We start from the raw sequence: 27,212 nt of genomic DNA, 5'->3' as shown, positions 1-27,212 counted from the left end.
AACAAAGAGCCTGATAGGAGCGTTATTGGGTGTTCTCGGCTCTTCGTCAAGCAGCCTCCTGGGGAGTTGTAGTTAATACAAACCTTAACAGGATGATTTGTAATGACAAAGCATATCTTTTTTTAAACAAATAAATATTGCAAAAATGGTGGTGTAAGTCAAGAAAGCAAAGACGCTTCTGTAAGTAGACACTCAGGAATGCAAACAAAAGCCTTCAGAAGTGAAGGCCATTCTATTCACCAGTGCAGAAAGACAACTCTGCAAGCCTTTCCGGGGCCAACTGAGATTCCTCAGGGAGAAGAAAATGTTTTAAGCAGCGGATCTGCCACTTCTGGAGACACAGGGACATTTTCTGAGCCCTGTTCTTGGAAAAGTGCCAGTCTTCCACAGGAAGTCATGCTTAAGATGCCAGGACATACATACATGCCAGGCAAGTTTTGCTTTCCCCTTCACTTCTGTTCATTGTGTAAGTACCCTAGTTCTACAAACTGAATGTCATTCTGATACACAGCTTACATGATGCTCAGTTCACTCATGTGAAGTGCATACACTGAATAACTTAAACGTATTCATAGGGCATGCCATCACCAGGATCGTTGAAGGGAGGCCCTACTGGATCTAAGGTTAGAATATTTTGGACACCCCTAAAGGAAACCCCATATTCAAGAGTGAGCTATCTCCCAAACTCCCTGCCATCTCTAGCTTTCCCTGTCGGGGACTTTCCTCTAGGTTTTTGTGACTGGTTTCTAAGAATCATCTGTATGACAGAACATAAAGATTCCAATTCCTTTGAAGCACAACAGTTGGTGGACATTTGGGTTGTTTCCACTTGATGGTTATTACGAATAATGCTAGTTATGAATATTCAGAGCTTCATATTTCTGAATCCCAAATAGTTTGCAGGGTGATTAATCAAATGATTCACAAAATTTAGATTTTTTTTTTTAGCTCATGTCCAAACATCAAATTTAAATATCTTCAAGAGCTGTAGGCTTTTGAGCCATTGAAAAAAGAAATTTAACAGACGGTCTGATGCTTCATTACAGAGTAAAATCTCAAACGAAATGATTATTCTATGGTTGTAAACATTTCAGTCATTTTTTAATAATTGATTATTCTTTTAGTCATAACTGTCATAATAAAGCTAAGGGTTAAAAAGAGTTTTGAGAGCCTGGCACAATAGCACAACTTGTTAACCCTCCCCCTTCAAGTGCCAGGATCTCATACGGGCACCGGTTCTAACCCCAGCAGCTCCACTTCCCATCCAGCTCCCTGCTTGTAGCCTGGGAAAGCAGTCGAGGACGGCCCAAAGCCTTGGGAACCTGCATCCATGTGGGAGATCTGAAGGAAGCTCCTGGCTCCTGGCTTCAGATTGGCTCAGCTCTCTGACCATTGTAGCCACTTTGGGAGTGAACCAGTGGACAGAAGAACTTTCTCTCTGTCTCTCCTTCTCCCTGTAAAAATCTGCCTTTCCAATAAAAATAAATAAATAATGGTTGTTTTTTTAAAGAGCTTTGACAATCTTTCATTTTCGGTGTCACAAAGATATTTTCTTGTTTTGCTAATTTGGATAATCATACTCTATAGTATTTTTATCAAGATTTTAATCTGATGAAGACCTTAAATATTTTTGCTATACATTTTTTCAAAAGACATTTCTGATTAGAATTACGGTCCTAGATTTAAAATACCCAAACACATATTCATGCTTTGGCCCTGAGAAATTCTCTCATCACTTATAAATCTAAGACAGTGGCCCATGGGAAGAAAAAAAGCAGATCTACAGCACTTTGATTCAGTGGTCCTTGATTTGCATGGCTATCCAACAGCTGTTGTCAGCACAGTATGGGCAGAGTCGGATGGACATTGCCAACTTCTTCATGGCCAGGGCAGAAGATCCACTTTCTTCTGAATACAACTGGAAGGCCTTGGCCAAAACAAACAAACAAGTAGTTCCAGTAGTTTTAACAATCAGGTTTAATACAGAGTAGAAGCCACGTCACTTTGCCAAAGAAATGATACCCTTATCATTGTCTATTTTTCAAAAACTTCATGTTCTGGGAAATCTCGGTCCACTCTGAGTACTCCATAGCCTGGCCTTGCTACTCAGCCATAGACACCAATTAACTTTTGAAATTTTTTTTAGCTCTTCCCACCCCCCTAATTTCCTGACAATGCTGATAATCTAGAATATTCCTAGTTTACTCTTCACATAAACAAAACTTATTTCAAATAAAAACTGACTTTCATCTTCCATGGGAGGAATTAATTCCAAACTGGTATCTTTTCCGTGGCAGCATGAGACCAGAAAAGTTAAAATGCCGATTATTTCTCTGGAGACGTTGACTATTTCAGTGTCGTGGCCTAAATCCATGAAATTATTTTTTTCTGAAACATAATTAACAATGCTAAATCTTTTGATTCATGCACATGGATGTCCCTTGGCTTGTTTAGGTCTTCCCTCTTTCAATATAATTTTTATAGACTTGTTTTCATAAGATGTATCTTACATGAACTGTGTGAAGACCCCTTGTGTATATAAAGGACCTGGTACGGTGTCCGGTCTGAAATCAAAACCATGAAAATCCACATCTACTTACAGAGATGGGCAGGGCCTTTCACTGTAATTCTCACGCTTCGACTCCCCAGAGGCACAGCAATCACGTTTTCTTCTCCTAGGAGAGGACACAGGACAGCTAGTACCATACCTCTTGACACTCAGGACCATGAGCACGTGCTCCAAGCTTGGGGCACCTGGCACAGAGAGATTCATTTCTATCCTACAGCCAAGAAAGCCTTGCACAGAGCTCACTATGTGTAAGGTGGATTAACTACCACTCACAGAACCTGATGGGAACACAGTTCAAAACAACATTAAAGAAAGCCTAAAAAATGATCTGACCTCCCACTTCAATGCTTCTGTTCTACAGGGCTCATTCACGAGCTTTGAAGGGGTCAGGGATGTTGGATCAAATCTTACCACACCCAGTCATTTAGGGCTGCTTCTCTTCTATAAAGGCACAATTGTAGTAACACAGACCCCATGGATCCCACAGTCTAAAATAGTTACTGTATTGACTTAAAACAAATATCTGGAAATCTTGGGCCTAAATGATTACTAAGCAGAAATCCTGATTCACACAGCTTTTTTTCCCAAGCTATTACATGCTCTGATAACTTAATTTTTACATACACAAAATCATTTAAGGACACATATGCAATGTTAGCCCACCAGTGTTCTTTGTGTCCAAGTGACACTAGAATGTTACCAATGACATGAACAACTTGGAGCAGATGCTGATTATTTATTTATTTATTTATTTATTATTTTGCTTTACAGGGGACTTCATATCTATCTCTTGTTAAGTTTGCATATTCTATTAAGTAGCTACTATTGAAAGGAAAGGATAAACTATCAGTAAACTTACTGTCTCCTAGGATCATTAGTGATGACACTCCGATGAATAGTCTTTCTGAACTGTTGCTGGTGTTTAAATATATGTAAAAGGAAACTATGGAATCCGCCTACCTGTCCATCAGTAACTGTAAGCCATCCATCACTATAACTGCCAACAGTACTAGAGCAGTTACATACCTAAGAGTATTCATATGAAGAAATACTCTGTAAGTGGGCATTTAGCACAACTGTTAAATGGATACTTGGGATGCCCACATACCACATTTTGTGTGACTGGCTCAAGTCCTGGCCCCCTCTGCTCTTTATTCAACTTCCTGCTAATGTGCACCTGGGAGGCAACAGACAATGGTTCAGGTACGTGGATCCCGGTCACCCACAGACACCAAGACTGAAGTCCTGGCTCCCGTCTTCAGACAAGTCCAGTTCTGCAGTTGTATGCTTTTGGGGAGTGAACCAGTGAATGGATGGTTTCTCTGTTTCTTTGACTTTCAAATACAACTAAAAATAAAAAAGTTAAAAAAAAAGTGGTGTTCCCCACGTGGTGTGGCCTAGCGGCTAAAGTCCTCACCTTGCATGATCAGGAATCTCATATGGGTGCCGGTTCTAATCCCAGCAGCTCCATTTCCCATACAGCTCCCTGCTTGTGGCCTGGGAAAGCAGGGGAGGATGGCCCATGCCTTGGGACCCTGCACCCGTGTGGGAGACCTGAAAGAGGCTCCTGGTTCCTGGCTTTGGCTCAGCTGAGCTCCTGCAATTGCAGCTGCTTGGGGAGTGAACAAGTGGACAGAAGATCTTCCTCTCTGTCTCTCCTCCTCTCTGTATATCCAATAAAAAGCAAATAAATCTGTAAAAAACAAACAAAAAAACCCAAAGTAAAGTATAACCAAAAATATGGAGAACCCCATTATAGAAGTATATGTGTTTAAGTAATACATTCTCGTGTATATGCAATTTGTAACATACAAGTATATATCATAGTATATTACGTATACACATAATAGTGTATAAATACAACATATTGCGAAATTACACATCAGTTAATTTATAGAGTAATATTTCCGTTTTTTTGAAATATTTATTTTTTATTGAAAAGTCAGATTTACAAGGAGACAGACACAGAGAAAGATCTTCTGTCAGCTGGTTCACTCCTCAAGTGGCCACAGCAGCCAGAGTTGAGCTAATCAGAAGTCAAGACTCAGAAGCTTTTTCTAAATCTCCCATGCAGGTACAGGGTCCCCAGGCTTTGGGCTATCCTCAGCTGCTTTCCCAGGCCACAAGCAGGGAGCTGGATGGGAAGTGGAGCAGCTGGGACAGGAGCCAGTGCCTATATGGGATTCTGGCACCTGCAAGGTGAGGATTTAGTCACAGAGCTATTGTGCCAGGCCCGACAGTTTTATTCTTTAGTCCTTTAACCACACAGAAGAGTTTTTAACAAATCATTGGCAAGTGACTATCTCTGGTTAGGGAACTGAGAGATGTGGAGTGAAGTGGAAAACATGCTTTTAGTTTTATTTTGTTTTCTATAATTAAAATGAATCATTTAAAGTTTTAGAAACTAAAAAGTTTGTTTAAAAAGAAAAAAAGCAGAAATTTTTGCTATATGAACTTTGCAAAACCTTGAGCAAGTATGTAAGTTCTAAATAATAGGAAGATTGAAATGCTATTGCCGGGGCCCGGCAGCGTGGCCTAGCAGCTAAAGTCCTCTCCTTGAAAGCCCCGGGATCCCATATGGGCGCCGGTTCTAATCCTGGCAGCTCCACTTCCCATCCAGCTCCCTGCTTGTGGACTGGGAAAGCAGTCGAGGACGGCCCAATGCATTGGGACCCTGCACCCGTGTGGGAGACCCGGAAGAGGTTCCTGGTTCCCAGCATCGGATCGGCGCGCATCGGCCCGTTGCAGCTCACTTGGGGAGTGAATCATCGGATGGAAGATCTTCCTCTCTGTCTCTCCTCCTCTCTGTATATCTGACTGTAATAAAATGAATAAATCTTTAAAAAAAAGAAAAGAAAAGGAAATGCTATTGCCAGTTAGTGATATAAGCCAACACATCCCTGGTAATGAAGGAAACAGAAAGCACAAAAATATGTATATGTTGATTTTAAATGCCCTTCTGGGTAAAAATTTTAAATAAAATAAGGTAGAGGTCAGTATTGTATGTAGCAACACCACCATTCCATGTCAGAGACCCAGTTGCAATTCCAGCTGCTCCGCTTCCAATACAGACCTGAGCACCATGTTGGAACAGCCAACTGGGCGAATACCTGCAATGCAGTTCTTTAACCACTTTATTTCTGCTGTTCATTTTGGGCAAATGTTCTAGTGTATCTTCCCAGAGCCAACCTAGTAAGGAGGGCGTCTCACATGGAAGAAAAAACGCCAGGGTCACATGTCTTACAGAGTCCATAACAAGATTATGGAGACAAAATGGGTTTTTGACAACTACAAGGCACTTACGGATTCCTAAATTACATAGTAAATGCGATCACTGATATTTTTGGAGAAGAAAGTGGGAAAATCAAAATGGTCACTAACTTAATGATAGTGAGCAAAGTGGGAACTTTCCAAAATTATTTACTGATTTAAATGTTTATGCTCATCTTCTTGAAAGGCAGAATGCTTTTCTACTCCATCTGCTGTCACACTCCTCAAATGTTTACAACAGCCAGAGCTGAGATAAGGCTGAAGCCAGGAATCCAAAATTCCATTTGGGTCTCTTAGATGGGTAGCAGGGGCCCACTTTACCCACCATCTGCTGCCTCTCAACAGCAGGAAGCTGGAATTGAGGACCGGAGTCAGGGATTGAATCCAGGAACTCTTAACAAGGGAGTTAGAGATCTTCACCAGCAACTTAACCACTAAACTAATTGCTCATCTAGAATGAGAATCTAGGGCAGACTTCTTGACATGGAACAAAACAAGTCCATGACTTTAATAACTTTTAGCACAAGAGAGACTTGGTAGCACCTACAAATACTACAGAGACTCACAGCAAACAGGAAGCACACAGAGAGATGAAACTTACAACTGCCCATAATTGGGCCCAGCACAGTGGCCTAGTGGCTGAAGCACTCACCTTGAATGTGCCAGGATCCCACATGGGTGCCGGTTCTAATCACGGCAGCTCCACTTCCCATCCAGCTCCCTGCTTGTGGCCTGGGAAAGCAGCTGAGGACGGCCCAAAGTCTTGGGATCCTGCACTAGTGTGAGAGTCCTGGAGGAGGTTCCTGGTTCCTGGCTCCTCCTCTCTGTATATCCGACTTTGTAATAAAAATCAATGAATCTTTAAAAAATAACTGCCCATAATTCTAACTCTAAACGGAAAGAGATTTATGCACACGGATCTGACTTCCTCTGTTCACAAAACTTTCTCACTGGGTAGTTTTTCTTTTCCTGTTTGAACTTCATCTCCTTAACACTTCAGGCAATGTAATCCATTCTCAAAGAATATACCCCTTTCTCACTGCCATGATAGAAGTGACCCCACATCAGGTCATTACACTGTAATGGTTAAGAGGCCTGGTTCGGGAGCTTGGTGCTCACAGACACTGCAGAGGAAGCAACAGAAGCACAGCACTGGACGGATGCTACGGGTCATCACCTCCAGAGCACCTAGTTGGGCTGCAGCCTTTTCTGTCGGGTCAGGACTCAGGGGGACAGTACGGAAGAGACATTTCCCATCTCCCACCTTTTGGAAAAGATCAAGAAGAGCTGCTTTAGTAAGAAAAGGGACTTCTAGAAAGCTCAGGAGGGGTAGTTTATTTTGATTACAATAATGCAAAAGTCCTCTCCCCTCCACCCGCCGTTGGGGTAGGGACTTCCTTGCTCAAGAATCGAGCTGTCTGCAGTTCCACAGTACAAGCAAATGAAGTCGGAGATGCCAGCTCCTCTGGCAAAACACCCTTCCAGTTACAGACACATATTTTCCCTTTATTAAATGTGCCTTGGATGGTATGACTTCTTTGGAAACCTCGCTAGCTTGTACTGGTTGCTTAAAGAGATGATACTGAACATGTTGCATAGATTTGCCTGTGTTTAGGGTTATGGAAATAAGTTTAGGGGTCTTTCCAAGCATAAACCAGAAATACTTCAGGGCCAACCTAATAAAACCAGGCCCCTGTCCCTGGATGCCTTTGCTGTGGATTTTTTTTCAGGCCCCCACGTGTCTCTCCCCTTGGCTTGCAGCTCTGCTCTCTTCACTGTGGTGATCATAAACCAACTCCTTACGAAACCTTAATGCACTCAATTAGGTTAATGGTAAAAGGATCAAGCTGGCCATGCAGGACACAGAATTGAACTGTCTCCTCTGTACCTGATGTTGTAGCACTAGACTCTATTTTGAGATGTTCTGCAGAAACTTCAAGTTCTGATCAAAGACAGGAATAGGCAATCCACGCATAGACCTCAGAAGACCTGGAGCCCCCTTTTCCCTCACAGCACAATATAACACTAAAGGCCTCCAATCCAAAGAAGGCCAAGGGCACAGAGGGTCCATCAGAGCTATACATGTGAGGTGACCACACCCTGCTCAAACCCCACTTTCATCTGTGAGATTCCCCACTCTTAACTGCTTGTGGAATCAAGAACTGAGCAGTAGCTGTCTGCCCTTATTGCACATAAGCTACTTTCTTCTACCACCCTGGTGCCATCAGCTGTCTCTGCATCGGCAGGCCAACCTACAGCAATTCCTCCAGCCAGTTTTGGGGTGTTCTACAACACCAATGTATAAGGAAATCACATACATACTGGAATTGGTATCAGAAGGACAGATGTTTTGCTTCTCTGGAGAAGTTTATAACAGCTTATTATACAGGCACTTTGTTCATAGGTAACAAAAAACCAAAAGCACCTTTTTTTCATTTATTTGTTTGTTTCCCTGAAGGAAAAGACTGACTTTGTAAGTATAACTGCCTCTCTGATATACTTAAAATTGATACAGTATTGCATGAAGTCTATGACTTCTGGCAGTGAATTTGAGTCTATTTTTTAGTTTTTGTCAGTCTGACGCTGATCTTCAAATAATGAAATAATACAAAATAAGACAGAATCACACATTATGGGCCTTCTACATTAGGAAGTACAGATAACTAATTCTAACATATTGACCAAACTAACAAACCTGAGCGAGATCGAACATTGAGATCTAACTACCCAAACCACACTGTGTATATGTAATCAGAAAACATGGACTGTGGTAAAAGACAAATGAGTAGGTTCCTGGAAAAAATTAATTTCAAGAAAAAAAGAGGAACAATTTACATTGACTGGCTGGTTAACAGGAATTACACAACACATATTAACAAATTACAACAGAGCAAATTATCAGAAAAGTCCAGGGTCCATTGTTGTGGCACAGTGGAGAGCACCGTTACCTGAGATTCGGACATCCTCTAGGGTATCGGTTCTAGTCCCAGCTGCTCCACTTTCAATCTAGCTCTCTGCTAACGCACTTAGGAAAGCAGCAGAAGATGGCCCAAGTGTTTGGGCCGCTACACCCACATGGGAGACCTGGAAGAAGCTGTCGGCGCCTGGCTTCTACTTGGCCCACTCTGGCTATTACTGTCATTTGGGGAGTGAACAGCAGACAGAAGGTCTCTTTATCACCTCTTCTCTCTGTGTGCCTCTGTCTTTCAAATCAATCAATCAATCTTTAAAAATTAAAAACTCTCCCACTCTCTCTGTAACTCTTTTCAGTGAAATAAAAATAAATCCTAAGAGAATTTTACAAAAAAGAAGATTAAGAATATGGTCATTCTAAAAGACAAGCGGATAACCTCTTTAATAAAAAAACCAATATCATGAACAAAAGTGATCTTAATAAATAGGCTAAACACATTGGGCAAATAAACGTAACTACCCAATGAACTAGATTTCTCTATGGCATATTTTTTTTTAACAGAGAAATGCCTCCCAAAGATTTTTGTATTACTTATGAGTCGCCTCGAAAACATGTTAAATGATGGATTCCTGACCCCCACCACATACAGGAGCAATCACCATCCAGCACAAAAATTTTTCCCTATTAGCGTCCTCCCAGAAAAGGCAGCTGTTGCTCCAATATGCAGCACATTGAGAAGTTCTGATGCAGGGGAGGGAGTGAGGAAAGCACAAGACACAGAGAGAGAAGACTGGCCATCGTCACAAACTTCCCATCTCCTCACACTCTCAGCTCTGATCAGAGAGACGGCGCCAGGCAAGAGGACCCTGGCTGCCCCGGCCATGCAGAGGATCCTAAGGAAGAGGAGTCAATTGTGTGAAATGCTCTCCAGAAGAGGGCTTTTTAAAAATGCCATTTGTGGAGTGGGGAGCACCGTGGCTCACCAGGGAAAGTCAGCTCCACTTCAGCAGTTCAAGTCCTGGCTGCTCCACTTCTGATCCAGCTCCTTGCTGATGCACCTGGAAGGCAGAGTAAGACATCCCAAGTGCTAGGGTCCCTGCTTTTCATGTGGGAGACCTGGATGGCTTTCCAGGCCCTGGGTTCCTAAAACTGATGATTACACTCATTTGGGGAGTGAATCAGCACATGGAAAACTGTGTGTGTGTGTGTGTGTGTGTGTGTGTGTGCACGCGGGTGTGATGTGTCTCTCTTTTACTTTTCCTTTGGAATACATAAAGGCTTCTATTTTTAATTAAAAAAAAAAACCTCTTGGCATAAAGAGGTCACTAGTGAGCTTTGTAAGAACAGACTCATCTGAGGCTCTGCTTTGAGGAAGCAGTGATGATGTAACAGCAGAGACAGCCAGTGCAAACAGTTTTTCCAAAACTTGGCAATACCAGCTAGGTGGATAGTTAGGGTGGAAACCGGAGACTTGGTGCATTGGGAGTTTTCTCTATACATTTTAAATATATGTCAAGAAATCTTTTTTTTTATATTTTCCATGTAAAGACTACACGCTCATATGTTTCTACAGGCATGTGTGCACACACACTCTAAGACACACATGTAGACACGCATGCACACATTTTTAAAACGACACTTTCATTTAAGAGGAAGAGACTGGATCATGTTAACCCTGATGGGAAAGATAAAGGAGACAAGGCAGCAAGGGCATGAGGGTGGAGTGAGACCTCCGGGGGAGTGGGGAGGCGGGATCCAGAAACAGATGGAGGATGAACTAGCCTGGGAAGGGAAGGAGACTCCTGTGCCTCAGCTGGGAGGGAGTGGGGAGCGGATGGGTGCAGCTGCAGGGCGAGGTCCCTTCTGGTAGTTCCTGTTTTAGTGTGTGTGTGTTTCTTTTCCGGCAATCCTCTTTGGATCCTAACCTGGAATCAGGTTTCCTAAATGGCCCATAAGTGCTTAAAAGGAAAATATATTCCCTCAACATGCAGTTCTCAGTACACAGCAATGAATGTATCATTAGTAATTATGTTACACAGATTTTATATGTAATTCTCACTGACTTAAGTAGGTTAAAATTAATAGCAGTTTTATTTCCAAGTCTTTGTTTGCCTATGTTTTTTTTTTCCAATGCACGGGTATTTTGTTCACACATTTTGAGGGTTTTGTTGTTGTTAATCACTGATACACAATTTGTTGTTTCTGCCTTTAATCCTACTAGTTTTGACATAAAACTGCTGTCCATGCTTTTTTTTCTTTTTAATTTTCAAACATTTGTATTTATTTTCATTTTATTTGAAACCCTGAGAGACAGGGTGATATAGCCACTGGTTTACTCCCCATACACCTACAACAGCCAGGGCTGGTCCAAGCTGACACCAGAAAGAGACAGGCACTCAAAGACTTGCACCGCACCACCCATGCTTCCAACAGGGTGTGCATTGGCAGGGAACTGGACAGGAAGTGGGGGCTCTGGGTCTTGAACCAAGTGCTCTGATGCGGTATGCAGGCTCTGACACAGCAACATAACCACTGCACCCAAGGCCCACCCCTGCTCATGCTTTGTTTTGCCCGTTGGGATAAGCACAGTCTGAAATCCCAAACACCTCCTGGAAAGATTACCCTGGATCTGACCTGGACCGGAAGCTGGAGACTGGCTGCAGGGAGGCAATCGCTGTAGGGACGGTGGTCCTGTGGCAGATGCCATTTCAAGCCTGTGCCTCCTCAGGGTGCAGGATGCAATAGCTGAAACCTGCCAGCTGCAGACAAGGCTGTTTTTGTCCCATCCTACGGTAATGGTGACAGTCACCACTCATCTGGGACCTCTTGGATTTGTTGTCAGAGGTGGCAATGGCAAAAAGAGCTTCCTGTTGAATGCATTCATGATCTGGAATGCTTCCAGAACCTTCAAAGGAGGGTAAGGGATCTTCGATATGCCACTCGCTGACTGTGCCATCTTTCTGGGATCCTTCTTGTCACTCCTCAGATGCCATCTGTTTTGATTTTACTCTGCAAACTACTGTGACCTAATCACAGACTCTGGAATGGGTAGACCTGTGTTGGAATAGTGCTGCCACTTCGCAAAGGCTGTGCGGCCTCAGGCACTCGCTTACACTCTCTGTTACATCTGGAAGTAGACCAGGCTCCAGGGAGGTGTTGTGAGGAATTAGTGAATAACAGGCAAAGGGTTTAGAAAAGAGCCTGGCTGGGTAAGTGTGAGTTATGACTGAAAATCATGTTGAGCACTAACTATGCCCTCAGGCACCCAGCTAAGTAACTTGAGCTAAATTACCTCATCTGTTCTGATGAAAACCGATGTCTGCAATGAACAAAACTTAACTTTTACAAGTTTCAAAAGTTCACAAGATCACAGAGCTTCTAAGTGGTGGAACTCGAGTCTCCACCGAAACTAGTTATGTATTCTTATATTTCTAAAAGAATGCTTTAACTTTTCAACTAACACACCCAATCGTACATGTTTTGGAGTAATCTGTGATGTTCAGATACATGTATACATTATGCAATGTCGAATCAGGATAAATACATTTTTCTCTAAAAATACTTAACATTTCTTTTTGGGGGAAAACATTCAAAAATCCTTTATTTTATTTAGGGCTTTTTTAAAAAGTTTTTAGAGAAATACACAGTGTGTTATCATCATCTAGGATCACCCATCACTTTTCTACTGTGAGATCACACTATCTGTACACCCTAAAACTGAACCATCACCAAGACTTTTACTTATGGGATTTCACTGGTTTGATTTTGCAATCACTGGACTGGCCTAAGATTAAGTCGGCTTCCACCGACTTTCCCTCCCACACATAAATGCTCAAATCCAGCTGTTCCATCGGATTTTTTTCCTACGTCTCATTTCCTGCCGCAGATCACAGCTTTGTTAGGTGGAAGATGTACAGGAAATAAAATGTCCACACAATATTAACTAATCAACAAACATCAGTTTTCTCCTGGAAGGACTGTAACTTAGATCCTTTGCGTTCAACATAAGTTCCACCAGAACTGTACCGACCTGAATACACACATTCCAAGGCAACTCAAGGAGAGACATGCTTTGGTTATCCTCACTTTGACAATGTCACTTCCACTTCCCTATGCCGGAATTATAATTTTTCTAATATTTTTCTTTTGCCAAACAGAATTTTCTATCAAATAATTGTCATGCTACTTTTCCTAACCTTGGTTTTATTTTCTCCTTTTGCTTTCTAGGTTCACACTGACACCCACACCCACCCACCCCAACACACATACACCATTTCCAACAAAGAAAAGAATTTTGTTAAAAGAAAAGTGGGTGGAGTTGAGGCTTAGCAGGTTAAGTATCCACTTAGGATGTCTGCATCCCACATTGGACTGCCTCACTCCACACCCCACTTCCCCTTCCTATCAAGCTGTCTGGAAACACATCCTGGACGGAGGCAGACTATGGCTCAAGTACTTGGGACTCTAACATTCACACAGGACACCTAGATGGAGTTCCTGGCATCTGGTTTCAGCTTGATCCAGCCCCAGATATTGTGGACATTTGGAGAGTGACCCACTAGATGGCAGAGCTCTCTCTTATGCTCTGTTTGTCACTGTGCATTTCAAACAGATAAAAATAAATGAGTAAGCATTTATTTTTCAAGTAGGAGGAAAGGCGTCTAAAAAAAATCTAGCACTAATAGTCATAAAATCTTATGGGAAAATTGCAAATAATACTGTCCTTTAAACATGAGATAATAGACATGAAAGCATTTTGCTAACTAAAACAAAAATGGTGCCTTTTCGTCTTTTCCCACACCTATAACCATTTGGTATCATTTAAACTAGAGAGAGTGTCTAGCTTGATGTTGTACAGTGGCTGACAACATTTCAAAAGCATGGTAGTCAAGACCATTTCTAGATCAAGAGTGGAAGGTAGGTAGGTGCTGCCTCTTGCTCCCGGAGCTCAGAAAAACAAAATGGGCCCGTGAACAAAGCAAGAATTTGCACACATAGGGCACAGCAGTGTGTGTAAACGCAGAGACATCACGGGGCCAGGAGTTGACCAGCTGCAGGCGGACTGCCATCCCTCCATCTTGCCCTGGATGCTGGGGCTGCATCAGAGAAGTCTACAGCTGCTGAGTCTGTAAATGAATGTCCAGCATCACCATCACAGGCCTGTGCAGAACATCTGTTCCCACCCGGGAGGTCTGGTGTTTCTCCCCCACCCTCTGGCTCAAAATGCCTTTACCTCCAAAAAGCAACAGGCACAAGGCCCAAATCCTGCTGCTTGCCTGCTCACTCCATGGCTGGCCTTGGAACAGCACTCAGTAGAGGGGCACAGGGATCACACGTCTCCTAACACATTTCTGGCCAGATGTTTTCCAGCCTTGCGGTGTAGCTCTTCTTTTTCGCATGCTGCATCAAAGAAATCAGCAGCCTGAGCGATGATGAGACACCCATTTGTCCCTGACTCTGGGACATGGAAGCAGAGACAGTGACCAGAGTGCCCCGGTAAGCCAGATAACACACAACTATCCACACTAACTCCAGAAGTCCAGGACAAGTTCCCCAGGAGACCCTGATGTGCAGACTGGGCTGGTGACTGGAGAGCTGGGCTCTGCCAAAGAGCACTGGGTAGGTCTGATCGCATGTTTGAGCTACCTTTGCTCTAATCCCTTCATCATCAGCCCTCCTAGCACCTTTCACCTCATGTTCCAACTAGCCAGCCTTGGAAGACAGTTCGAGAGGATGTCAGGCACACAGACTCTGAAGGAGAAAAGCATGTTGGCATCTCACTGATTGTGAGACCATAATCTCATGGAGCCCATTTATTCTCATGTCAATTACAGAGATCATACCAGTGCCTGCCTTTTGAAGGATTAAGGTAGGACTAAATCACACCAGGCATGAAAAAATACTTTACACAGTGTGTACAACTGCTAAAGTCCACTGTCATTATTATCATCATCCCAGCAACTACTACTGGTCATCCCAGCCCTCTCATCTGGCCAGCGGTTGCCAGGTCCCCTGAGTGATGCTGGATGTAGCAGGGTTTGGCTGCCAATGCGTTGCTTTGGATTCAGTGTCCTGAGAGTTGGCTACAATGGAGATGCTGGTTCAGGTGGGAGCTTCAACTCTATTCAGGTCAGGTCAGTACAGGTGTACTGGGTTCCAGGCACTCGTTCAGCTGTGGGATATCCACGAGGCGCTCAAACACCAGGGAGAGAGGGTCAGTGCCCAAGCCAAAGCCCTCCTGTGTTGGAAGTGACAGTAGCATGTACACAGGTAACCAGGTATCCACTTAAGGGTGGTAACAGGAAACCATATCAACTCTCTTTTATGGATACAAAACATTTCCTTGGTCCTTTAAGACATCTTTCCAACCTTTCCCTGGAAACTGAAAAAGATCTTCACAGAAGATTTGAGGTCTTATTTCTCTAGCCTTCTTTCAATCCCAAGACCCACTTTAAAAAAAAAAAATGAAACGTGAATTAAAGACAGGCTTAATAGACTTCCTGGGCCCATCAAGGTCTTCAGAATCATCCTTGTCAACACTCTTACTGTGTACATAAAAGCGTCAAGGCTCTTGGCTAAGATCACAGATTGCTAGTGGCTAAGCCAGGGTCATTATCCCACACTTTGGCATCCAGTCCAGTTCTATTGCACAACACCATTCAGTCCCACTGGAATTCTTAACGGGAAGCAGAATTATCTCCAGTAAAGGTCAGGAACCCATTCAATCCGCACCAATTGAGCTCCTCGGGTGTGGTCTGTACCAGCACTAGGAATCAAGTGGGCAACATTCTAAGAATGACACCTGCTCCTGCAAAGCCTCATGGGTGGGAAAAGCAAATAAAACCAATGATCAGCCCTTGCAAAAAAATTCCACAGGAAGCAAACGGAAATGAGGTATATTGAACAAAGAAAGTCTAAGCAGGTGTTACTTGAATTTATGGGTAAGAAAAAGGCACCCATGTTAAGAACTGGGAGGAGCATGTTCCAGGCCAAAGGATGGGTTAGCGCAAAGGCCTGGGGGTAGGGGAAGGGGAGTGGAATGTATTTGGCATTCCAGAATATTCCAGAAAGCTGTTATGACTGTAGCCTATTGATTGAGGGATAGAGAGCAGCACATAAAGCAACACTGGATCAGATGATATCAGGCTTTGAAGGTTTTAGATTTTAGCATCAGTTTAAAGGTTGTTGCTGAGGAGTCTGTGCAGTTCACAGTGTGGAGAACATAATCTGTGACATTCTTTTCTCAACAAGGAAATGACATTTTTCCTCTTATTTCTCCTCATGCACAGAGCTGGAATTCTCACAAAAATATGGGATTCTTCATGCCCAGGCCTGGGCTCACTCTCTTTTGCCTCCTCGTTTCTTGGATGTTGAAATAAATGAGGGGGAAATGTCCCAGGACAAGTTAACTTTAAAGGAGATTTTGCTTCCAAACTCACAAAGGACTTTGAATCCCCAAATCCTCAATTAACAGGATTAAGAGGAAAGAAGTTTAACCCAATTATGATATTCAGAGGTAAGTGAAAAGACAGTTTTCACAACAGAATTATAAAAGTGGTGTTGGGTGTTGGATCTAGCTGCTCTGTTTCCTGGCTTGCTAGGAGACTGGGGAGTGCGGGCTCCAACACTGTCACCCACTGCCCTCATAAGAGGGTACACCAGGGTCTCTTGGTCTTACACTGTGAGCTTCTAGAACTGTGACCCAAAGCAAACCTGTTTTGTTCACAAGAGCCCTGTTTGTAGTTCAACACTAGGCTCTTCGACTATTCCCTTATAGCTACAGTTCTGGTATAAGGGCATGATAAGCTGTAATCCTAGCCTGGAAAGATGAATGAGGACACAGAAAGAGAGGTTGCCAGAAGACGGGAAGAATAAAAAAATCATTGATTGCCCCATTGGCAAATCCTTAATGTCCGATTCAATCTCCTTTGTCGTAGAACAAATGAAACTTGCATATTTCTTTCTCTTTTCATTCTTTTTTTTTTTTTTTTTTTTTGGCAATGATGGTCAAAGGATAAATGAAAAATGGAGCCTGGGAGAAGCACAAGAAGTACCCTGTGCAGCAGCCTATGTTCACCTGACTCCGAATTCTGTTCTGGTCAGGAGTACCAAAGGACGCTTCATAAAAGAAGCCAGTAATCTTCATAACATCAAAACTTGGGTGAGGTGCCGATGCTCCAGGCTGGCTTGCATATCCCAGTATCCATTTGTGGCTAAGTTGCTAGCAGGTGAAAACGGACCAAGTCCAGAATACACAAGCAAGTCTTATTTGCTAGCCTGGCACCTGTGTGTGTTTATGAGGACAAAATCCAAAATAAGGGACAAACCTGAAACTACAACTAAGCCCCTCAATGCCAAGGCAAGACTCTCATAAAAAAAAAATATGTTTGCTTCCTTTGTTGCTGATTTTAGAGTTTTCTCTCTTTCAAACTTGACTGGCCTCTGGCTCCCTTTTCCAACATCCAAAGCTATTTATGCCAGTTGTTAGCTCAGTCTCTCTCCCTCTCCCTCCAAACAGGAAATTTGTGTGTTGTATCTGGACTAAATTCTGATTTTTCTCATAGCAAAAGTTTTGGCTCTTGGCTCCAGGCTCCTACACCTTGTGTCTGCCTCACTGCGTGATGGAAATGATATCCTGTGTACAGTCTTGTGCACTTTCCCCAGCTTGTGGTTGTGCCAATAGCATCTCCTTGCCATGTCCTGACTCATGGGGGGACCTGGGGAAGACAGGAAGGATTGCTTGGCAAGGTGTGGACAGAAGAGCTGTATGGACACAGTGGGACCCGGGTGAAGTACACTCGGGGGCTGGGGTTGAGGTGGGGGGACATGGCTTCATTTCCCACATTGCTTTCACACAAAGCATGATTATAGGGAAGTGCTTCCATATGGCTTCAGGAAAATTCCAGCCAAAAACAGCTTCATCTGGCCAGGTTCAGCGTCTAAAGAGACATGAAGAGGACTGCAGTGAGAATCCAGAACTTGGAGCTCTGTGCCTTCACACAAGTGCACCTCTGCAAGCCTCGGCCACATGCACTTAGATTATGCTGAAAAAGTCTGCGTGTGCTCTCCTGCTCCCCCATAGAAATGGACCAGAACCATTACAATGGACCAAGCATCGTGGCACACGCAGCTGCTCCAATACCTGTGTTCTGGACTGGATTCTGGTTTAGGTCCCAGTCATTGGATCCAGCTTCCTGCTAATGAACGTGGAAGACAGTACGTGATGCCAAGGAACATGGGCTTCTGCCACCTACATGGGAGACCCAGATGGCATTCTTGATTTCTGGTTTTAGTGTGGCCCACACTTGAATGTTTCAGGCACCTGGGGAATGAACCCGTGAATGAAAGATTCTCTCTCTCTCTCTTTCTCTCTCTCTCTCTCTGTCACTTTGCACTTCAAATAAATAGGTAAATACTTTTTAAAAATCAGATATTTTGGGGGTTCTTAACGTGGATTTAAGGATGCACTTCATGTCCTAAATGGACATTTATCTGAGAAACTTAACCTCAAAAATCAGAATAATGAATGTAGGGCTTATGTGTGCTCATACATTTTTTTTTCTGAAGAAGAAAAAATGCATAAATTTCCATAGATTCTCACAAGGATCAATTGTCCAAAGACCAGACATCACTGAGCAAGAGAGAGAATGTTAGCAGCCAGCAGGTGCCTCTCCCCGCCCTTGCCACTTCAGAGGCCCCTCTGCACACTGGTTTCTCAGCTTCTACCCAGCTTCCTTTAGAACATCCTTGCTAAGCACCCTCTTGGACCCTGCCAACTCAAGGGCTTTGCTTGTGGAGATATTCAGCCACTGCAAGCCGGTAGTAACTCTAGACACTTTCCTGGCCCCCCCGAGCTGGCTTCCGTGTTCTCCTTTCATCCCCAAAACTTCTGGAGCTGACCTTCCTTGGACAACTGGTCTCTCCAACTTGACTTTCTCTGGTCTTTGTCCTTCCTCCAGCCCTGCATCTTCCTATCGCTCCCTCAGGGCACTCCCCAGGATTTCCTCCCTACCCACCAACAGCTATCTTAAACACAATCCCCAGATGGAATGGTGGTGGGCTTAAAAATCTGTTCATAAGCATTCACATTTACACTGGAGGCATGTAAGAGAGGTGACATCCTCTTGAGCTAGAATAAGTGATATTTATTTTATTTTAAAAATTAATTTCCTGAAGAATTACTTTCTCTCTCTCTCTCTCTCTCTCTCTCTCTCTCTCTCACACACACACACACACACACACACACAGGGCAAGAGAGAGACAGAAAAAAACCTCCCACCCACTGAAGCATTCTCCAAATGGCCACAGCAGCTAGGGCTGGACAGAGGCTGAAGCCAGGAGCTGGGAACTCAGCTCATGTCTCCTATACAGGTGGGAGAAACCCAGTTACCCAGGCATCTCTGCTGCCTTACAAGGGTGGCATTAGAAGGAAGCTGAGTCAGAGCACCAAACCCAGGCTCTCCAGTATGGGATACAGGATCTTAACTGCTAGGCCAAATACCTGCCCAACAGATGAGTACTATTCATAATAAAAATGTATAATGGAGACAACAACAAACAAGTACTAACAAAAATGCATAATGGAGACAATGAATGAATACTATGCATAATACAAATGTATACTGGAGACTAGCATATCAGGAAGTGAAGATATGTGTCTCTATTTCCCAGATGAAAGGAGGACTCCCAATGAAACAGTTAAATACACCTTGGAGTATGATTCTAGATGTTCTACCTTTGCCTATACCTACAATGCCATGAAACATTTAAATAGTAGAAAAGTTAAACTGGCAACTGTTACCAAAGGAATATACTAGTGTGATAATGAAAATGGGTTGTGGTGGGAGGGGAAAATATGGAGGGAGGATGTGGGGGAGGAGGGATCCCTAGACCTATAAAACTTTACCATGGAAAATAACAATCATAACAAATAAAACAAAAAAGGAAAATACAGCTACTACTTAGCTATCTGCAGGTGCCAGCACAGTTGGAGTGCTTGGTTTGGACTACTTTATTTAATCATAACAGTAATTCCACAAATGTAGCATTACTGTTATTTCTATCTTTTAAAAAAAAGATTTACTTTAAAAACGTATTTATAGGGACAAAAGGAGAGATAGAAAGTGGCCTTCCATCATTAGTTTATTCCTCAGATACTGCAGTGGCCAGAGCTGAGCCAAGCTGAAGCCAGGAGGCAGGAGCTTCTTCTGGGTCTCCACGTGGGTGCAGGGCCCCAAGCACTTGAAGCATATATCACTGCTTTCCCGGGTGTATCAGTGGGGAGCCACATTGGAAGTGGAGCAACTGGGACACGAACCAGTGCCCACCTGGGAGGCCAGTACTACAAGCAGTGGCTTAACCAGCTAGGACACAGCATCAGCTCCCGTTACTGTCATTTTCAAGTGAAAAAAAAAAAAAATGGCATGCACATGGAAGTTAAATGCCTTGTCCTACTTACACACCTAGTAAGCAAGCAACAGAGCCAATATTTCTTTTTCATAATTAATTATGGGAGAGGTTTCTTAAAATAGTTTCCTCAGCTGAGCAGTGGACTGGACATAAAAACTGGTGGAATTACATGATATGCCTGTAGAAACACAGGATTTATGAAGCACAATATCAATAGTGCTAGTAATACGAGTGAAATGACAACGACTTGGCTCTCCAGTTCCTTATAATAAATTAGAGTGTCATAGCCAGTTTCGGTTCATGACACACAATCTCTTGGGGGATAGCATCCCTTCCTGAATGAGTGACAAGACATTAAAGAATGCCTCTAGCATGGCGTCCCCCTTTCCCACCTGGGAAGTGGCTGTGACTCGCTCTGCTTTGCAGCCCGGAGCTGAGAGCCACATCAGAAACAGTGGAGAAGAGAGGTGGGGAGCCTGATGCTGCCTGCCATCCCAGAACAGCTTCCCTGGCCCCAACTGCCTATCCAGATATCTCACGCAAGGTCAGAAACAAACTTCCATGAATCAGAGTTGGCTTTTCCAGTGCCTGTAGTAGAATGCCTTCTTGATAAACAGATCACACACTGTTCAGTGGCAGCCAGGCAGGGGAGCTCCAATCTCCGAGCTTTCCAATTTTAGCCTGATTGCGATGCCTCTGCTCTTCTTCTTCTTTTATTTTTTACTTTCATTTTTTACTTTTTTTTTTTTTTGAGATCTTTCTTTCCACCACGAGTGCATGTGCAAGTCCCTGAACCTCTACTCTGAATGGCCATTCTACCTCCCAGTGGACAAGCAGAGCCAGTAGCATGGATCACGTTTCGTTTCCCACCATGTTCTCCAGCTGCACCTGTGTGGTTACCTGGCTCTTGCTATGAGGTTGGGCGGGGAGCAAATCCTCCTCGTTACACATCCCTCACGAACCCACTGCCATCAGGCTTCAGTCCTCCAGCTTGAATTCACGGAAACCACTCTGGGAACATGGCCCTCTTCAGAGGAGGAGCCCTTAGCAGGGAGAGACGTTGAGAGTCCACATTCCCCACTGCTCTTGCCGAGGTCTATAACCACCTACCTACTTTTCTCATCCCTGCGGGGCTGAATTAATTCCCTGAAGTGTCTTCCCTGGCTAACTGCCTTGACTTCAGAGCGTCCTCAGGACAGCATGCTTGGTTTTCTGCAATAGTCTCCCCGCTCCCTTCAGAGAGCTTCAGGAATTGAATAGGAACTGAATTTTCCTATTGATCAAGACAAGTCGACTTTTTTAGATCAACCCTCCAGCCACAAACAGAATATAATCAGTGTCTATTTGAAGGTGGACCTCCACCTTGGACACTTATCTCCCCCTGAGGAATTCCTTGCCCAAATGAACAACAAACCTGAAATCTAGTCGCTTGCTTTGGAACCTTTGTACATCCTGTATCTTTGTATCAAGAGCTAATGAAAAAAGTATAAATGGGCAATAAACATATGTATAGCTTTTTTCTATCTTACTAGCAAAGACAACTAAATCATTACATATATATAAACACAAAAAAGCTAGTAAATATTTTAAAAACAGAAAAACTCTGTGTTGCCCAAGAGTCAAAGAAACAGGCATGCCTTAAAGAGGTAATGGGAACAAAACTTGGACAACCTTAAAAAAAAAGATCTGATTTTCAGAAAGATAGCCAAAAGTCATTTTCAAGCACATCAATTCAGCATTAGGAAGTTGCCATTCCAAAACAGACACAAACAGTTGAGTTTTCTGGAAACGCAGTAAGATTAGGGTTTCAACCTACGTTTTTCAGGAGAAACGTGAGACTTGGACTGTCCCCGCACCAGCCTGCAGGTGGCGCCGTCGCCGCCGCAGACGCCGCAGTTGTCCTCCTTGGCGTTGCTCCCCAGTTGTCGGTCGCAGCCCACCGCCTGTGGAGAGAGGCCGGGCGGTCAGGTGGGGACAGCACTCAAGGCAGGTGCGACTCAGGTACTCACAGCCCAAGCAGGCTGCCGCCCACCTGCACCAGCCGCTGTCTTTGATGAGAACCGAGCATTCTAAATCAGAATGAATGAATGAATGAACGAACACAAAGGTCAAAACATTCAAAGAAAACCAACACTGCTTTTCCATTTACTCTTTTATTCAGATATTTTTATATCTGTAACATACATGGAGCATTCTGGGAGATGGTTCCCTTCTCTCCTCTCTCCTCAGCCTTTCTCTCTCCCCAACACCATATCTATCCCACTCTCACTTCCTCTCCAAAAAACAACCCCTATCCAATACATGGTGTACAGGGAATTTCAAATTGTTCCTGGGAAAATGAAATGAAAAGGTAAGTTTATTTTGATGGTTGCTTTAAAAAAATTAGGCATAGTTTTTCCTAACAAGCATTTTTTTTTCTGTGAGGGTTTGAAGACATCGGTCTATAGTTTTACTTAAAATGTTATTTTTGGTTTTTCTCTCTAGTCCCCCATGTCTAAAAGTCTGCATTCTGTACCATCACTTCTCCTTGTCTTGTATTATTGTCACCTATACCTACTTATCGCCACTCCTGATACTATGTTCATCAACAGATTTTTAGATATAAGCATGTAAAGGAGAGCTGTCTGATGTAGATATACTTCTTTTTTAAAAATATTTATTTTTGTTGGAAAGGAAGATTAGATTTATGAAGAAAAGGGGAGACAAAGATTTCCACTCCACAGGTTCACTCCTCCAATGGATACAATGGCCTGAGCTGACTCGATCTGAAGCCAAGAGCCAGGAGCTTCTTCCAGGTCTCCCATGCGGGTGCAGGGTCCCAAGGCTTTGGGCCGTCCTTGACTGCTTTCCAAGGCCACAAGCAGGGAGCTGGATGGGAAGCAGAGCCACCGGGATTAGAACCGGCACCCATATGGGATCCTGACACTTGCAAGGTGAGGATTTAGTCATTGAGCCACTGTGCTGGGTGCAAAATATGTTTATATTCTATCTTTCAGGCTCTTGAGTGTGTGTGTGCATGTGTATGTGTGTGTGTGATTGTGTGTGCATGTGTGTGTGTGATTGTGTGTGTGCATGTGTGACTGTGTGTGTGTGTGATTGTGGGCTTCCTGCTGAGGACAAGGGCTGAGTCTGTTCCTTTTCCATGTATGTCTTTACATAGAATGTATCCAGCATGATAAACCAGTCTGATGGGCTACCTCTGTATCCAACATGTCAACTTTATTTATATTTAGAAATTTGGTGCTTAGATACAAGGATTTGAGGCCGGTAGCACTCAGAGAGACCCGGACCCCTCTATGCAACCTCTCATGTTACAGGGCATTCAATAATTCCTACTCTCAGATATCCATTTCCCAAGACATTCAATAGAGAAAGCAGTACAAAAATGCACTTTACATGAACTCTTGCATGGATTCAACACAAAAGTGTATGGGAAACTCTTAGCATAGTGATTAAAACATTGTAACAGGCTCCACAGAAGGTGGCCACTATCGTGGTTTCTGTTTCTCATTTTGTTTTGACTCTTGGGTCACCTCTGTGCTTTCGCCCTGTGAAGTTCCTAAATCAAACGCTCTATCCAAGGTGTTGAAGAGAAAATAAAACTGGAGGGAGTTGAAACCACATCTATAGATGATTCTTTCCAAAAATTGCTGGTGTTGAAGGGAAGATGAAAGATCAAATAGAAGGCAGAGGGGGAGGGAAGAAAAACTCCAAGTGAAGTGGAGGTACCGCCTGAGCTTTATATTCACATGGGCTGTTGGAGGGAAAAGAAGCTACCTCTATTCCAGGGATGTCCAGAGAGGGAAGGCTCCAGGTTAAAGCAACGTTCACGAGGATGTCTGAAAAGTTGGTTGTACAATAGCAAATCGCAGAGAGGATTCAGTTCTCGGATGAGTAGCTGAATCTAGTGATGTTTGAGCATGTCTACCACGAGTATGTTATTCTATAAAGAGAGCAATAAAGTATTTTTAAAAATACTGGTTTCCGGGCCTGGCGGCGTGGTCTAGCGGCTAAAGTCCTCGCCTTGAACGCCCCGGGATCCCATATGGGCGCCGGTTCTAATCCCGGCAGCTCCACTTCCCATCCAGCTTCCTGCTTGTGGCCTGGGAAAGCAGTTGAGGACGGCCCAATGCATTGGGACACTGCACCCACGTTGGAGACCCGGAAGAGGTTCCAGGTTCCCGGCTTCAGATCGGCGCGCATCGGCCAGTTGCGGCTCACTTGGGGAGTCAATCATCGGACGGAAGATCTTCCTCTCTGTCTCTCCTCCTCTGTGTATATCTGGCTGTAATGAAATGAATAAATCTTTTAAAACAAACAAAAAAAAATACTGGTTTCCTTTTTATTGAGTGTTCACTATGTCCTTGATGTTAAGCCATACATGGTGTACACATGATTTCATTTAATTTTTCCATCAATCGTAACATATAGTTGATGACACCTTTTATCTCCATTTTACAAGGAAGAATCCTAAAGGTGACTGAGACCACAGGGCTTGCCAACATGACAAGGCTGAGATGCAGTGTCAGAATTAGCCTTAAGGGACCGGCGGCGTGGGCTAGCGGCTAAGGCCCTCGCCTTGAACGCCCCAGGATCCCATATGGGCGCCGGTTCTAATCCCAGCAGCTCCACTTCCTATCCAGCTCCCTGCTTGTGGCCCGGGAAAGCAGTCGAGGACGGCCCAATGCCTTGGGACACTGCACCCTCACGGGAGACCCGGAAGAGGTTCCAGGTTCCCGGCTTCGGATCGGCGCACACTGGCCGTTGCGGCTCACTTGGGGAGTGAATCATCGGATGGAAGATCTTCCTCTCTGTCTTTCCTCCTCTCTGTATATCTGACTTTGTAATAAACTGAGTAAATCTTAAAAAAAAAAAAAAAAAAAAAAAAAAAAAAATCAGTGGTCTTTAAAAAAAAAAAAAAAAGAATTAGCCTTAAAACCCAGGTCTTCACACACCAGGGTGTTAACACGGTGCTACGCTTTCTTCTACCATTAGTATCAGCAGATGGACAACAAAGAAATTGGCTGTAGAAGAAGCCATCATATGAATATTTACCGGTACATGTGGAATAACTTAAGAGTGATTGATTTTGGAAACCCACTTGCATGGTTGGGATTCAACCAAGGAGTAACTTGCATTCATGCAACTTTCTCCAAGGGAGTAATTCTACCATTAAATTATAGAAACTCTGTTCCAGGGCCAAGCTCTGTGTCACACATCCATGTGCCTCAGCACTTTGCATTTCCTGAGAACAAGAATCTCTCCCTCCTGCTCATCCAGGAAGGGTGTGGGTGGAGGAGCTGGGATGGGCTTGTTTTGAAGATTGTTTAGGGCCTTGTAAGATCTTGGGCAATTGAATATCTCCCTGAGCACTTATATTTGCTTCATAATTTTTTTTTAAAAATTTATATTCATCCAAATCTTACAGCCAAATAAAGCATGTGAAAACATCACAGAAAAATGAAATTTGAAATGAAGGGCTTGTTGCCCTGTGATTCGTGCAGTATAAGCCAAAACTGCCCTTGAAATTGAAGAACTACTGAATTTGGGCTTTGGTTTCCCTACAGAACTTTAAAGAAATTTCTTGAGGTGGTTTCAACCTCTATGCCATTTTCTGAAGCCATACTCTGTAATTCTAGTCATTATGAGCCACTAATTCATAAAAAATCAATTAATTTCATTAACATCAATTAAGTAGATGTCACGCACTAGCATATAAATTAATACGACACGATTCTTATCCCACAATTTAGTTAATGAAACACATCACACAAAATGGAAGACAACTAACAAATATTAAAAATGAGCAGTTTTTTCTGGAGTCAAAATTCATCTATAAATCATTTAAGAATCACAGTTCCTGCACATGATTTCTTAATTGGCTAAAAGAAGGTACTATTCAAATGGCATTAATCCAAATTCAACAAAGCACAAATTTCCTAGGTGAGTCCAATTCATTCCTTTCACAGCCAATCTTTCGGAATCAACTTCTGTCTGAGATACCTGAAAGGTGGGTTCTGCCTTAGAAAAATTCCCAACATTTCCAAGCTTTTCAAACCAGAGTATATGGAGCTGTGATTGTCGCAGAGAAATTCACAGACATTCAGTTTCTCCAAACAGCCCAGGGTAGGACTGCACTGCCTCGCTCCCTAGAGCCTAGGTGGGGTCACTAACTGTCTCTGACCAGTGAACTGGTCCCGGTGATCTGGGTGACTCCTGTAAGAAGCCTTAAGGATCAGCATAAAAGGCACACAGTCCCATCCTTACTAAAGCAGCCATCATGGTCCAAGGCCTGAGATTTGGAGACAAGGAGCAGAAACCTCTGTTCTTCTATGCTGGGTAAGCAGCATCCAGGAAAAGCCACTGAGCTGTGGAGATTGAAGGAAAACCTTAACTTACATCACCTAGAACCATGAACCATAGCTAAGTCATAATCATGGACAGCAGGATAATCCTTGAAGAGCTTCACACTGAAATCCAGATTGCTGGCTTTTTGTGACAAAAACCCAAACACACTAAAGCAAAACGCAACCCTTGCCATGTTTCTACCTGGTTACCCCTTCCCAATGAGTATGCATTCTCCAGATGACCACAGCCCTCCCCAAGAATGTGTGCAGACATTCCTGTCTGATCTCTCCACTCAGCCACTTGAGCTTGATCCACATGTTGCACTCACTGCCCCTTACCAGAACCAGGCCTTATTTTCAGCTTCATCCTTCAGCAATGCCCGTGGACATGCAGCAAATATCAGCTCGGAGACAACTGGCTGGGATTCAATGTCAGTCTACTGTTTTCTTGCCATATGCAATTGACTGGAAGTTTGTGTTCCTCCCTAGAATTCTGCAATGTGATGGGGATAGGGGAGGGGCCACCTGTGGGTGATGATTAGGTCATGAGGGGGAGAACTCTCTGAATAGGATTCATGCCCTCAAAGCAGAGACCCCGCACACCATCCTTGTTCCTTCTCCCACATGAGGAACGAAGAAGCAGACCCTCCTCAGGCACCAGATCTGCCAGGACTTCAGTTTTGAACGTCCCAGTCTCGAGAAC

The 27,212-nt window shown here is 43.6% G+C and overlaps 1 protein-coding gene across 3 annotated transcripts in view; it reads right to left on the bottom strand.

Moving 5' to 3' along the window:
• The window catches only part of ADAMTSL3 (ADAMTS like 3), a 318,481-nt gene that overhangs the window by 147,544 nt on the left and 143,725 nt on the right, over nucleotides 1-27,212 (bottom strand). For all 3 annotated transcript variants that reach the window (XR_009245576.1, XM_058665539.1, XM_058665538.1), the window contains exons 7-8: nucleotides 21,979-22,105; nucleotides 2,601-2,675 (exon numbers count right to left, since the gene is read on the bottom strand). Coding sequence is in view for 2 of the 3 variants with exons in the window: in XM_058665539.1 (XP_058521522.1) it covers nucleotides 2,601-2,675; nucleotides 21,979-22,105 (202 nt within the window). In the remaining variant the exon portion in view is untranslated. The remainder of the gene's footprint in view (nucleotides 1-2,600; nucleotides 2,676-21,978; nucleotides 22,106-27,212) is intronic.

This window comes from Ochotona princeps, chromosome 6 (genome assembly GCF_030435755.1).
Source record: "Ochotona princeps isolate mOchPri1 chromosome 6, mOchPri1.hap1, whole genome shotgun sequence".
Lineage (NCBI taxonomy): Eukaryota > Metazoa > Chordata > Mammalia > Lagomorpha > Ochotonidae > Ochotona > Ochotona princeps.
This window is presented reverse-complemented; position numbering and strand designations above follow the sequence as displayed.